Source organism: Condylura cristata, unplaced genomic scaffold, assembly GCF_000260355.1.
Source record: "Condylura cristata isolate star-nosed mole 26May11 unplaced genomic scaffold, ConCri1.0 scaffold00006, whole genome shotgun sequence".
NCBI classification, from domain to species: Eukaryota; Metazoa; Chordata; class Mammalia; order Eulipotyphla; family Talpidae; genus Condylura; species Condylura cristata.
This window is the reverse complement of record NW_004567107.1, coordinates 50875606-50889814: the sequence shown is the minus strand read 5'-3', so window position 1 is coordinate 50889814 and position 14209 is coordinate 50875606. Positions and strand designations below refer to the sequence as shown.

The following is a 14209-nucleotide window of genomic DNA, read 5'->3' as shown; positions in this document are numbered from 1 at the left end:
TCTTAGTGCTGTGCTTTAACCCACTGCGCCGCTAGGGAGGGCCTCTTCATTATACTTTTTTATATTTTTGTTTATAGTTATCATATATTACTTTTATATGTGGGGGAGGCAGAGAATTGAAACAATTTGTCAGTTTTACTCCTCTGAGGAAAAAAACTAAGAAAGTAAGGAAAATACTGGTATCTTTAAACATTCACTGCTAAGAAAACTATTACTTATCTCCAGTCAGAAGGGTAATTCATCATAAATTGACCTGCATAGGTTATAAGGATGGTTTTGGTTGTAAAAATCTAACTATTTGAAATTACAGTTAATAATAGCATTTTACATCAGTATAACAGTAATAACAAAACTATCTGCTGCTCTTCTTCCAAAAACATTAAAAGTGGAAATTCCAAACTAACCACTTCAAGGTATATTTAAACTTTAAACTTGCAAGCCAGAGTTCCCAAAGAAGGGGTTACTAAAAGTAACTTGTTACTAGACTTAACAAATTTGACATTCAAATTTGTATTTACTGTCACCAAGTGTATGAAAATTTTAAAGGTTCAGAGTAATGTGTTAACTTTATGTTCCTGTAATAGCAAACCCAGTTGCAAATAGAATATCTGGATACCTCCATTTTATTGTGCTTTATATATTTACATATTTTGATCTTGACTAAATGTTATTTAGTATATAGTTTTTCTTTTCTTATCTTCTGCTTTCTTGTGTAATACATATTAGTCAAATTAAACATTTATTTGGAAAATAATTTTATTTTGGAAAATCAAATAATTTTATTTTGGAAAATAATTTTCATACTAATTAAATAATCTAATTTACTCAAAATATTCAGTAGGAAAAGAAGAAATTCCACTATTCCCCACTCCAAATTTTAGGTTCCTCAACTGGAGACATCAGATAAATTTTTACTACATATCTGGAGTTACATGTGCATTAGCAATTAATCTAGACAAACTATAACTTAACATTTTTCTATGCTTCAGTCACAGTATACATTTTTATAAGGTAAGGAGTTCTGTTATACAGAACCAGTATATTTCTGTAAGCACCTGGTATAATTTTATTAATTGACATATAACTTCATATGAGTTTACAGTGTAGGTATTCATTTAACACATTAATATATTTCATACCATCACAGGATTAATAAATGTCTCTGTCTTATCACATAATAATTTCTTTTTTGTTTTTTTGGTTTTTTTTAAGATTTATTTATTTGTGCATTCAGAACTGGAGTACAGGCCAGAGGCTCAGGGGTGGCGAGAGGCTTCACCAGAGACAGAGTGGGGAGCAGAACAGGCAGATCAACGAAGTACACTGCTGAGGGGAGCAGCGGGCCAGTGGGTCAGGAGAGGTCTGCCATGCCATGTGGTCACCTCCGGAGCAGGAGGCAGGCGGGAATAGAAGTCATGCGGAAGTGGCTTTAGCTTCTCAATGCTGTGCTTTAACCCGCTGCGTCACCACAGAGGGCCCAATTTCCTTTTTGTTTTGAGAACACTTAGTTCTGGTTTTTTAGCAACACGAAAGTAAACAATAGAGTACTATTAGAGTATTTTAGGAGGCAAGTTTCCTGAAGAAAAACGAATCCTATTAATGGGACTTTGAATTATCTGAAAGAACTAATGTAATGGAAAAAAAATACATACACACTACATATAGTGTGTATATAAATATTTTTCTACACCACACACATATTATAGAAGAGCAGCCACCAAAGCTATAGGTTTTTAAATCACAGATACTTACAGACTGTTTAAATTCATTTAATTGCATCTGGAGACCCTGGGCTTTGTCAAGCTCCTTTTTCATTTCATTCACATTTCTCTTAAATTCTGTGACTTCTATGCGCAGCGAGCGACGCTCAACTTCTGCTGCATGCAGTCTTTGTGTAAATCCAAATATTTGCTTCTGTAAGGATGCTGTGCTTTTCTGTTAAACGATTTAAGTGTTTACAGTTTTACAAGCAGTAACTACACATTTACTAAGAGATTAACATCAATGTCCACTCTTCCAACATCAATTAAGTATACAGAGAACCAGTCTGATTGTATAGCCAAGTAATATCAGCTATTACTGAAACTTAAAGGTAAAAACTAATTTTTATGTGACCACTAATTTGGCTTACATGAAATAAATAACTTCAAAAAAAATACCTCCATGCTAGAAATAGAATTGATATTTGTTTATGTCTCATATATTTTTGTTGCCATATACTTAAAGAAAACATACAATTCATAATTTTGGTATTTTGGTATTTTGACCATTTATTTGGAGCACTTTTATTTAGCTGATTAGAAGAGTACATGAAATCTGGACACTTACTCAACAATCTATTAAACTACAAATAAGCCAGAATGAAATTTACAAGTCCTGAAGTCACCATTTAGTGACACAGCATACATACCAAAATGGGCACATGGCCATGCAGACCATGCTTCAGGGCTAATGTGTTCACTTTATGAAGTCCACGGGCCAGCCTCTGAACCAGTGAATCTTTTTCTACATATGAAATACTCCTGCTATTCTGCAAAGGCATACTCTCCATTGCCAGACTAATTTTATCCATGAGCTTTGCAAAAGAACTCTTGGCAGCACCTATGAGTAAATGTCCACAAATTCTGGAATTTGGATCTTTAAAGAAAAAGAAAAAAGACAGAAAAAAATGCACATTTTTGCTTGTTCATAACATAACACTGCCAGTCACAACACAAGTGAAATATGTTCTCATTTACAGAATTCCAATTCACTGGTAACAATTCATTCAAAGAGCTCTCTCCCACCTTATCTTTTCACTCTATAAAAATGCAGAAAATAACTCACCTAATAAACATTATATCTAGAGAAAATCTCCATGTATTTACAATGTCATTTACATTGAACACTGTGACACTAAGAATTCATCATCACTCTTTTGTTTTATAACCTAGCATAAATTCACTTTCCATTTACAACTACTGAAACTTGTTACCTTAATATCATACTATTTATATTCTCGACAAGAAAATATAATTTGCCTATTCCAAGGCAATTAAAATTTTACAACTACAATTACTTATTTCCCCACAGGATTTCAGTAATCATCCTTCTCATATAATGGACTTAAGGTTCCAGCATATCTAACATGGCCTGCTTACTGCTAGATTCATCAGGCCTGTAATTAATAATTGTGTTTAATGTTGATAAATAAAATTGTCAGTGTTCTTTCTACTAATTGGTATTCCAGATAGTGGCTAATAGGTTTATTTATGCCTAATAAAAGTTATGCAATTTAGTTTTCCCTCTGTTGGGCAGGTCTTAATCTGTCATTACTTGTCTTATGATACTACCCATATAAAATGACAAGCATTGAGAGATTATTTAAATTCAGTAGTATACCAATCTACATTCCAAGGATCTCTGTTGCGGGAGCTAAGTCCTGCCTTTACATCAGAAGCACAAAAGGAATATTTGGTCAGTTTTATACAATAGGAACAAGTCTTGTAATTCCAAGAATATGTATGATTCAACATTAAAGAGCAACAGTGACTGTAAAGTGATCAAATTGTGGTTTTCTATGTCATTAAAGAATTTTCTCATCAAGCCCATGTTCATACAAAAAATGAGGTTTTATTTCTTTAAACCTTTAATGTGTAAAAAGATAAATTTTTAAACGTATAAGTCACAAATTGAAAACAAAATTGTTTAAAAGTTATACTATAGAAGATATTGTCAACTGAATAAAAACATAGTATTCTCTACATAACATTCATTTCTATTAATTATTGATACATTGACTCCTAGAATATAATATAAATGTAATTCTATATATATATAGAATTCTATATATAGAATCTATAAAACTCTATATACTAATATTCTCTAGAATTCCATGGATACCATATAAGATGCATAATTAAAATAAACATTTTCTTTGTTAACAGATTCCTTAAATAAATCAGAAATGAAAAGAGTGTATCTTCATATAACTTCAACATATACCACAGAATACTGAGTTTAAGAATTATTAAACTGTTGCATGCAGTTTAAAGTCCACTAAATGAGCAATAAAATTTAACATTCAGTATACTAGTAGCACTATTCCAGTACTTAATAGGTGTATATATGTTTCTCCAACTAATTTGTTCCATAACTGTGCCTCTTCCATCTTAGTAAACTTTTTATTTTCATTGTGCCAGTCAAGCACATATGATTATTTCTTATCTGTTTATTGGATTAACTATGTCTCTTTTTATTTCCATAGCAGCTGTGACAAAACTGAATATAAGAATTCATTCAATGACATGAAGAGAAATTCATGTTCTTTCATGGTATGTCAAAAAATACTCTTTAAAAAAACAGACAGGCCCTCCCTGGTGGCGCGACGGGTTAAAGCACAGCACTGAGAAGCTAAAGCCACTTCCGCATGAGTTCGATTCCCGCCTGCCCCGGAGGTGATCCCCTTGGGGTGTCAGACCTCTACTGCCCCGCCCGCTGCTCCCCTCAGCAGTGTACTTCGTGGATCTTCCTGTTCTGCTCCCCACTCTGTCTCTGGTGAAACCTCTCACCACCCCTGAACCTCTGGCCTGTCCCCCAGTTCTGAATGCACAAATAAATCTTTAAAAAATAAAAATAAAAAGACAAAGATTGCTTTACAAAGTTTTAAGAACTATAAAAGTAATGAAATTTTATTTTCACAGAAAAAGAAACTTTAAAGCAAAAACAGCTATAATTAAATTGTAATGAGTGGCTTTGTACACTGTCACAGAAACATGTTATGGCCCAGTACTCAAAAGGGTGAAAACTAGAGCTAGTCTAACTCCACAAAGCATTCTCCTTATGTTTTGAGAAGTGGGAAAGGCAAATACTCTAGTTCCTGACTGCTGACTCTCAATGAACTGCAGAACAAGTACTAAATAATTTATACATTGATAACTAAAAATGTATAAAATAGTTCACATTAAGCAATATAGAGCACAAATTAAATAAGGGAAGAAACAAAAAAAAAATCTTGTAGTGGTGATATACTTGTAGGATTATTTATATAATACAGAATCAAGATTTAAAAAATAGGTTCATTGAAATTCCTCATATCTAAACTGTTTTAAGTGTTTGACTTGTTACATGTAACAAATACTTGTTTATATTAAATATAACTGTTAATGATATTTCCCCTACTTAGTAACATATGCCTTTCAAGATAGGAGAAAACTCTATGTTCTGCAGTTGCTTTTTCCAATAGGAGAAGCAAAGTGCACATCAAAATTCTTCAAAACAAACTCATAAGGAACTGCTTCCAGTTCTAAACCTGTGGGCTACAGACTATGGTAGCAGTTTAAGAAAAATGTCAAAAGTTATATAAGAGTTCTACAACTGTAGCTGTAGTAATTACTACCATCTTGATCTGTACCTAGCACTAGAAATATACATACAGCATTAATAAAACATGCTCATTGCCCCCCCCCCACCCCGTGGCGTAGCAGGTTAAAGCACAGCACTGAGAATCTAAAGCCACTTCCGCATGAGTTCGATTCCCGCCTGCCCCGGAGGTGACCACATGGCGCATCAGACCTCTCCTGACCCGCCCGCTGCTTCCCTCAGCAGTGTACTTCGTGGATCTACCTGTTCTGCTCCCCACTCTGTCTCTGGTGAAGTCTTTCGCCACCCCTCAGCTTCTGGCCTGTACCCCCAGTTCTGTATGCACAAATAAATAAATCTTTAAAAAATAGTAATAATAAATAAATAAAATCATGCTCATGATGTTTTAATAATAAAACTGAAAGTACTTTAAAACATTTGAAGCTGATGTTACTAAAATACAACTATCATATAAAGAGAGAACAGCATATGTTTTCTTATTAAAATAAAGCTCTCTTATACACATAGAAACATTCCTTCAACAAGAAGCAAATAATGACAATTATTTAATTAATATGGATGCAAATATATCACTACTTAATTTAACAAGTCATGAGTAATAACAGGTACTTGGTAATATTTTGTCATCCTTGAAATCTTCCATTATCTTTGCCATCTCTCCTATACCCTTTTTAAAATACTTTCCCAATATTTTCAGTTTTCTCTGTGATCACAGCCTTACGTCAATGACATTATTAGGAGAGATTCCCTACCCTAGGTCAGTCTTTTTCCCCTCTTCACTCTACCTCCCTATAAAGTGACTTGTAAAACACAAATAGAATCTTGAAACAACCCCTGCTTTTAAGTCTCACTGACTCTCTTTAGATCTAGGTATGAATTTCAAACAGGTAGTTTAGATAGAACTTCTTCCAAGTGAACCAAACACAACATAATCTTAAAGCATTCATGGGAGCAAAACAGTATTTTTCTCCAAATTGTGAATAAATTGGGAAATAGTGGCATCAGTTTTCAAATTTTGGAGCTAACATTACAATAAGATGTTTGTTTCTAAGCAAAATAAAACTGAAAGCGGCAGAGAAAACTACTTTTAAAAGTTAGTAAAGAATTTATCTTACCCTATTTTAAAACACAAAGATATATTCATGAAAAGAGAAGTACGATTCTGGTAACAGAAGAGACAGATTAAGGGAGAGACTAGAGAGACAGGAAATAGATCCAAATAAATGTAATAGTTTAATATATACTAAGGATCATATCTTAATTCAGTAAGGAAAGATGGATGATTGAATTAAAAAGTACTGAGACTTGCTGGTCATCAAGCCATAAATAACACTTAATACTTCCTATTTATACCACAGATAATTCAGACGAACCCAAGATATACAGTAAGAATTGATAATACTATACTAAAATAAGAGCAAGACAATCTTGGAATAAGTCAAACCTTTTTAAGTACCAAAAGTAAAAGTATAGAGTAACTTTGCTATACAAAATATCACAAACAAAACTAAAATACAAACTGAAGAAAAAATTGTATTATATATAGCAAAGTGCTAATATGCTTGTAAACACTCAAGAATCAACTGCCACTCAAAAATCAATTTTAAAAGTATGATAGAATGATAAATCTGTTCACTGTAAAATTCTTTCAACTGTTCTAAAAGCCTGGGCATTTTCATAATAAATAGTTAAAATACGGATAAAACACAGAGTAATAATAAGAAAATTACAAAATAAAAGTAAATTAAAGTGTAGCTCCCCAAAATAGATGTTAGTAGTTAAAGTACCAGAAACAATGCAGATCAGATTGTACTTGTTTCAATTTCAGGTATGAGTGAAGCTGTGTAAATAACAAAGTTCTAAATCACTCTTCTCAAGCTACTATTCAAAACAATCCTATGAAGACCTTGTTAAAATGCACACTCTGAATAACCAGCTCGGGACCGGAGTCTGAGATAATGTGTTTCTAATACATTCCCAGTTAGGAGATGCTGTGGCTCTGCAGATCCTGCTTGGAGAAGCAAGGCACTTTTTGTTATCAGAATTCAATAGAATCCTTAAACTTTTAAAAATATATCAACAACTAGTTATTAATACAAACATCTTTTTACTGCCTTGAAATTTTCCTAAGTATGAAACCTTAAGGTTATCCTGAATACAATCTTTTTTTGCCTCAAAGGGTTGCTATGACCTCTAGAAAGTTAACTCAAAGTATAATGAAAGAAAGTTGTGAGTAGAAATAACAGGGCATGTATATTTGGGTGATCTCTCTTCTAGATAATTAAGATTCAATTACAGAGGAAATGTGCAACAAAATGTATAAACATTCTACTCATATCCATCTATCCCTATATTTGTTCAGAGATATTTGAAAGCAAATCAGCACATTTGTTTCTGCTTGAGAAGTTCAATCTGGGCAGTCATAGCAAAACGTTCAGCTTTCTAAAGGATTCTGCAGTCCATTCCCATAATGATTGATATTCCAGCCCTTCAGTGCAAGTAACGTTCTCCCCTGTTTGAGGTAAATGATCTCTTGCAGGCACACCATTTGGATACCTGGAAGAGGTAATTTATCTCAAGTGGGCAAACACTTTAATGAAAGCAAGAAGGTTGCCACCTGTCCAGTATTTACAGAGGCAACATGGAAACTGGGGTCTTTGCCCACTACCTATAAATATATCATCAAAGTTTAGGAACGTTGCAGAGCAACCACATTTAGCACTTTCTTAGCACTCAAGCTGCCATTATTGAACTTCCAGCTTTATGAAAAGATATAAACTAATACAGCAGATCACTTAATGTCAGTACACACACAGAGCTACAACAACAAACATTTATTGCACTATTTCAAGGACAAGAAATTTGGTTAAGCGCATTACATTTACTCTTAGTAACCCATGAACTGGGGCTTTCCTTTGTTAAATGTTACAGATGAAGACAGTGAAGCTTTTCAGGTTTTCTGAATTGATCAGTTTTCTTCTATAAGACAGTAGATATATTAGTAATGTTTAAAAACTGAATCCTCTCTAATAAGACACTGTTGATTAACCGATCTATTTACCTACCTTTCTTGACTTTTGCCAACTTCCAACTGCCAGCTTGGAATAACCATGTGATCCAAGGCAGACCGAAGAACTACCAGAAACCCTTGGAGGTGATTTTAGGAAAATATTGCCTTCCTGATATAAAGGGAAATATTACAGCAGCCTCATGCTTTAACACATTTTAACAACTTTCTTAAGATATAATTCGCTTACAATCCCCATTTTCAGAAAGTGGACTAATCAATAAATTTTAGTATTTTCAGAGTTGTGCAACCATCAACACAAACAACTATTTAACATTTCTGTCAACCCAAAAGGAAACTCCACAACCATAGCAGTCACTGTCCATCATCCCCAACTGCCTCCACAATGTTATGCAGCCACTGATGTACTTTCTGTCTGTAGATTTGTCTGATCTGTATATTTCAGAAAAATGGAATCCTTTACCTAGCTAGCTGGTTAGTTTCTTTAACTTAGCATAATATTTTCAAGGTTCATCCATGCTGTGGTAGTGTAGGGTAAATGGAAGCGATCCCTCCCCCTCCATTAGATCAATGATAAGACACCTATGGCCTTACTCTACTGCCCAGTGGTGGCACCTGGAGTAGGGTGTGCACGTGCACAAGTGGTTGTACCTGGGCCAGACATTGGGCATATACAGGTAGGCACCGGCTGAGGATGGGCAGGGGTGGAGGTGGAGGATCGTGCTACGAGAGCAGGAGAGACCAGGGGAGAAAGTGAGATCCCAGAAAGAGTGAAAATTTGTGAGTAGCTAGGTAGCTTGCCAGCCTCCTGTCCCCCAGGCTTCCCTGCCTGCCCTGCACCTGGTTGTCTCACTACAAATGATGTTGAAAGATTTTTAAAAGCCACTGAGGGCTCTGGAACTCTCCTTTACCCATCTGCCCGGATCATAGAGAACCTGCTCCATGCCTTCCTGGCACTTCAAGTATGTATTAGCACTTTAATTCTTTCTATAGTCCATTATTTTAACATTAGGAGATATCTATCCATTCATCAGCAGATGAATATATGGGCTTTTTTCTACTTTGAGGCTATTATGCATAATATGAAAATAAACACTCATGCACAAATTTTTGTATAAGGGGGTATTTTCATTTCTCTTGGATATAGAAATATGGGAGGGAATTTACTCTTCCAAAGCAGCTGTATCATTTTTCATTCCCACCAATAATGCACAAACACCTCCATACTTTGTCTTTCCCTTTCCTTCTTGTCCATACACAATCTTAATGCCTTGAAGTAGAGTAGCCAGCTTAAAACTAAGAGACACAAAAAGGATGTTAAGGATGACAGAGCAGACATGCAATCTGAATTTCTAGCTACCTCCAGACTTACGATTGGGAGAAAAAACTGTATCATTAAACTACATTAAGTGGAGTTTTCTGTTAGTTACAAAGAAGATAAACCTGTGATACTCCCCAAGCACACAATGTCACTTTATGGAGAACTTTTTCTTGATCTTTATGTACTAATTTATTTTTAAGTTTTTTTTTATTAGAATCGTACATGATATATGACACATCACACTGTGTTGAAATTTTAACATAAACTGATATATTTTCATTGGATTTATTCTAACATTTTATGAAATGTCTTCATTATCACTCGGCTAATGCAATAAAATTTAATAATGACCATATTTGAACTAAGAGATGTAAGCAAACTAGTAAATAAAAACTATTCTAAACACCTTACAAACAAACTTATTTAGTCATCTAAACAATTCTGAGATGGGTATTGCTATCTATTCCCACATTACAAATAAAGAAACTGAGGCACAGTGAGTTTCAAAAAGTTCCCCATATCACAAGGCTAATGTAAAACTAGTATTCAAAATCAAGCAGAATCTCTTCTTAATGTATATTGTGTCACCTCCACTATACAGAATGTTAGCACTTTTAGAATACAAAATTAATAATTAACAGTCTACAGCCATAAAGTAGACACGTGTATTCATACTATTTACCATTTCATGGTGAAATGGATGGTAAGGAAACAATTTTTTTTAAACATTTATTGAGTCTTTATTACAAACCAAGCATTGCTCTGTGCACTTCACATTTAATCTTTTTTCCACCCAAATTATATTTATTCAGGTGAAGTAGTCTACATTTTTGTACCCGCTCCAGAGTATAGTTCAGACCGCCTCAAATGTATATTCTCATACCCTGCCATCACCAGTGCCCAACGACCCTGAACCATGTTCCTCGGGACCCTTCCCTCTCCCACTCTCAACTATCACCCTCTGGGTGCCTCGGTTTTGTAGTCAATCCTAAGCATTTACTACTGGTTTGGTTTTGCCTGACGCTTTGTTATGTTTTCTATATTCTACATATAAGTGAGATCATCTGGTATTTGTCTTTCTACTTCTGACTTATTTGAGTTGGCATGACCCTTTACCATTTTTTTAGCATCCACTATATGTCAGGTATTGTACAAAATAACCAAGTTTTGTTACATTAAATCCTCATAGTAACTAGGAAGACAATAAATTTTGATTTATAGCCCAGCAGAGTTAAGTAAATTGCCTAATTTTCACAGGTGAATATAAAATCAAATCTGACTCATGCAAAAATTCCTTCTACATATAATGATTACCTCTATTTAGGTTAATAATATACTTAAAACTGTAAACTCAACATGGCAATATAAGCTGCTGTGGCTTTACATTCATTATCTCCATCATTATCTATCATATGCTTTTTCCATCTTTGAAACTATCTGAAATTTCTACTAACAGGACACACTTAAAAATGAAAACATGTTGGGGCCCTCCCTGGTGGTGCAGCGGGTTAAAGCACAGCACTAAGAAGCTAAAGCCACTTCCGCAGGAGTTCAATCCCTGCCTGCCCCGGAGGAGATCCACATGGCAAGGCAGACCTCTCCTGACCCGCCCACTGCTCCCCTCAGCGTGTACTTCATTGATCTGCCTGTTCTGCTCCCCACTCTGTCCCTGGTGAATCCTCTCACCCTCCGCATTCTCTGGCCTGTACCCCAGTTCTGTATGAATAAATAAATCTTTAAAAAAAAATGAAAGCATGTTGCCTGGAAAAGAGAATACATTAATCTTTCATCCTGTTGTGAAAAAAATTATCCTATAAGCCCAGCAATTACATCAATTAAAAATAAATAAACAAATTTAAAAAGTAAAAAAGTAAACCCAGCTGGTGAGCTCCAGGGAAGGTTCATTCACACTGATCACTTTGTACTACTTGTGCAACACTCAATTATGTTCTTGTCCAAACCTTTCAATACACTTAAAGAATTTGATATATCACTCATTTTCCCCTCTAACACTGACTTTGTCTTCTTTAAAGTGTTCTATAGCCAACACTTAAAACCTTCCCTAAAAATACATTTTCCTGAGCTTGCTATTTCCTCAAGCTATTAGAGGTGCAAGCAAGCCTAACATCAAAGGCAGCTGTTCTGAGGTAGGCAAGCACTTTTAAAGATACCACTCTTAGTCTACCTTCTTGACAGGTCTTACCTATATATATATATATATATATATTTTTTTTTTATTGGGATCTCAGTAACCACTGTGTGAATTTTTTAACTTAAAAAGGCTACAAGGGACCACTTTATGAAAACATGTTTAAGGCTGGATTCATTGCCTACCTTTATAAAACATCTACAATCTGATACAATGAAAATCAGCCACTTTTTCTCCAACTACTCTCCAACATGGCTACAAAAGAAAATATATTTTAGGAATCACCATCTAAGCCAGGCTTAGCCATGGATTTCTATTCTCAATCACTTTAACAACTCCTTCCCACTCTGTTTATCCTCACCTCTTCATCTGTTAAACTATGCCTTTCATCTGAATGCCACCTCTTCTCTCTCAATTACTCATTCTAGACCCAAATATATTGCCTTCACTATTCATAAGGCAATAGTGAAGAGCTGTACCTTTTATGAATTCTCACACTTAAAGTCTGTACTTTATCATCCAATCTTTAATGAAACTCCCAAGTTGTTCATGAAGTGTCTTTTCTTTCTATAATCATTGTGCATATTTTCTAGAGGGTCACATCAAGTCACATATTCTTCTTTTACCTCCAGAATTTTATATTGCATACTGATAGGGATAAAAGTGTTTGATAAAATAATGTAAATAAGGTAATAATATGAAATCCAATCTACTTTTAAGTGTTCCCATGCCTACAAAACAAGTGATTGGCACAAGTTGTCTCCTTATTAAACTAAACCCAAAACTTTTATCAAATTATTTCAAGAATGTTAGACTTGCTTTAAAGTTATAGTAACAAAGTCCTTAAAATACACTTATTTCAATTTTTCAGACCCCAAGCCCAGTATATGTTGATGTTTTGCCAATACTTTATAAACATCAGTAGCCACAACCTTAAAATAATCTGTGAATCATAAATCTCCTACCACAAGAGCCTAGGTTTTTGTGTTTGAAATCACAATAAATGCTTTATATTTGCATAGCAGAACTGTCTAGAAAATTAAATCACAGGGCTTCCTTGGTGGAGCAAGGATTAAAGACACAGGGCTATCAAGCTATCATCAGCCACTGCAGCATGAGTTCACCCACCATCCAGGGAGCTGACCCACATGGCACAAGACCTCTCCTGTCTTGCTGGCTGATCCCCTCAGTAGTGTATTGCACTAAAGCTATCTGTTCTGCTCCCTACTCTATCTGGTGAATCCTCTCACCACCACCCCCACACCTCTAGTTTATACTTGGTTCTTGTATGCATAAATAAATGTACATTACATCCCAAATTAATACTTTATTGATGTACGCAATAGTTCATTAAGCAGGAAGTATTAACAAACCATATACCTTTTTTTTTACAGTTATTACCTCTAAAATAACCATAATTAGTCCAATAACATAGCTTAACCAGTACATAATTATATGCTATTCTTCTAGTGTAAAAAAATTAGTTTAAAGTGAATCTTCCAAACAAATGTATCATGTAATCTGAGTCATGAAAAAAAATCAACTTAAATTTTAGACCTTCATATATGACTGATTATAGGGGATTCCACACTGTTGGGAAAGAATATATTAATATTATAGAATATATTAATATTAACTCTATTCAAAATTAATTACAAAAAATAATGTATCAGAAATGAGAAGTTTTTCTTCTGGTTTAGCTATTACTCAGATTCTAAAATTTTCAGTCAGAAATTAAAAGGAAGAAACTAAAATATTTGAAAGAACACTGCCAGTATTAAAAAAAAGGCTAATGATGAGTTTTTCATAGTGAATTCAAATCACAAAGAGAAAAAAAGGTGGATACATTCACAAAGAAATTCACCATAAATAATCACAAAATTCATTCAAATATATATTAATTCACTACATCATTAAATATAGATTAACAGTCTCTCTGTACCTGAATAAAAAAAATATATTTTGTTTCTAGATGGTTTATTAGGATTTATACCATAAAGCATTTCTGATGCTTTTTTCAATATATTTCTAATATATTTTTCAACACCATAAAAAAGGGAATCATACCTGTTTTAGTAATGACTTCCTGTAACTCAGCCATAGAACTGATTATTGCAGAAAGAAGGTCTGAACTTGTAAGCCAACTGTGTGCTTGCAAACAACGTAACTGTTCCTTCTGATGTTCTGCAAAAATAGAAAATATCCATTAGGCAATGCTACAAATATTAAAATCCACATTTAAAAGTCATAACGTTTTGGCCCTCCCTGGTGGCGCAGCGGGTTAAAGCACTGCACTAAGAAGCTTAAGCCACTTCCGCATGAGTTCAATCCCCGCCTGCCCCAGAGGTGA

The 14209-nt window shown here is 34.4% G+C and overlaps 1 protein-coding gene across 1 annotated transcript in view; it reads right to left on the bottom strand.

Moving 5' to 3' along the window:
- CCDC171 (coiled-coil domain containing 171) overlaps nt 1-14209 on the bottom strand; it is a 224718-nt gene that overhangs the window by 117920 nt on the left and 92589 nt on the right. Inside the window, exons 18-20 of the mRNA XM_004677677.2 lie at nt 13927-14043; nt 2411-2637; nt 1753-1935 (exon numbers count right to left, since the gene is read on the bottom strand). Coding sequence (XP_004677734.1) covers nt 1753-1935; nt 2411-2637; nt 13927-14043 — 527 coding nt within the window. The remainder of the gene's footprint in view (nt 1-1752; nt 1936-2410; nt 2638-13926; nt 14044-14209) is intronic.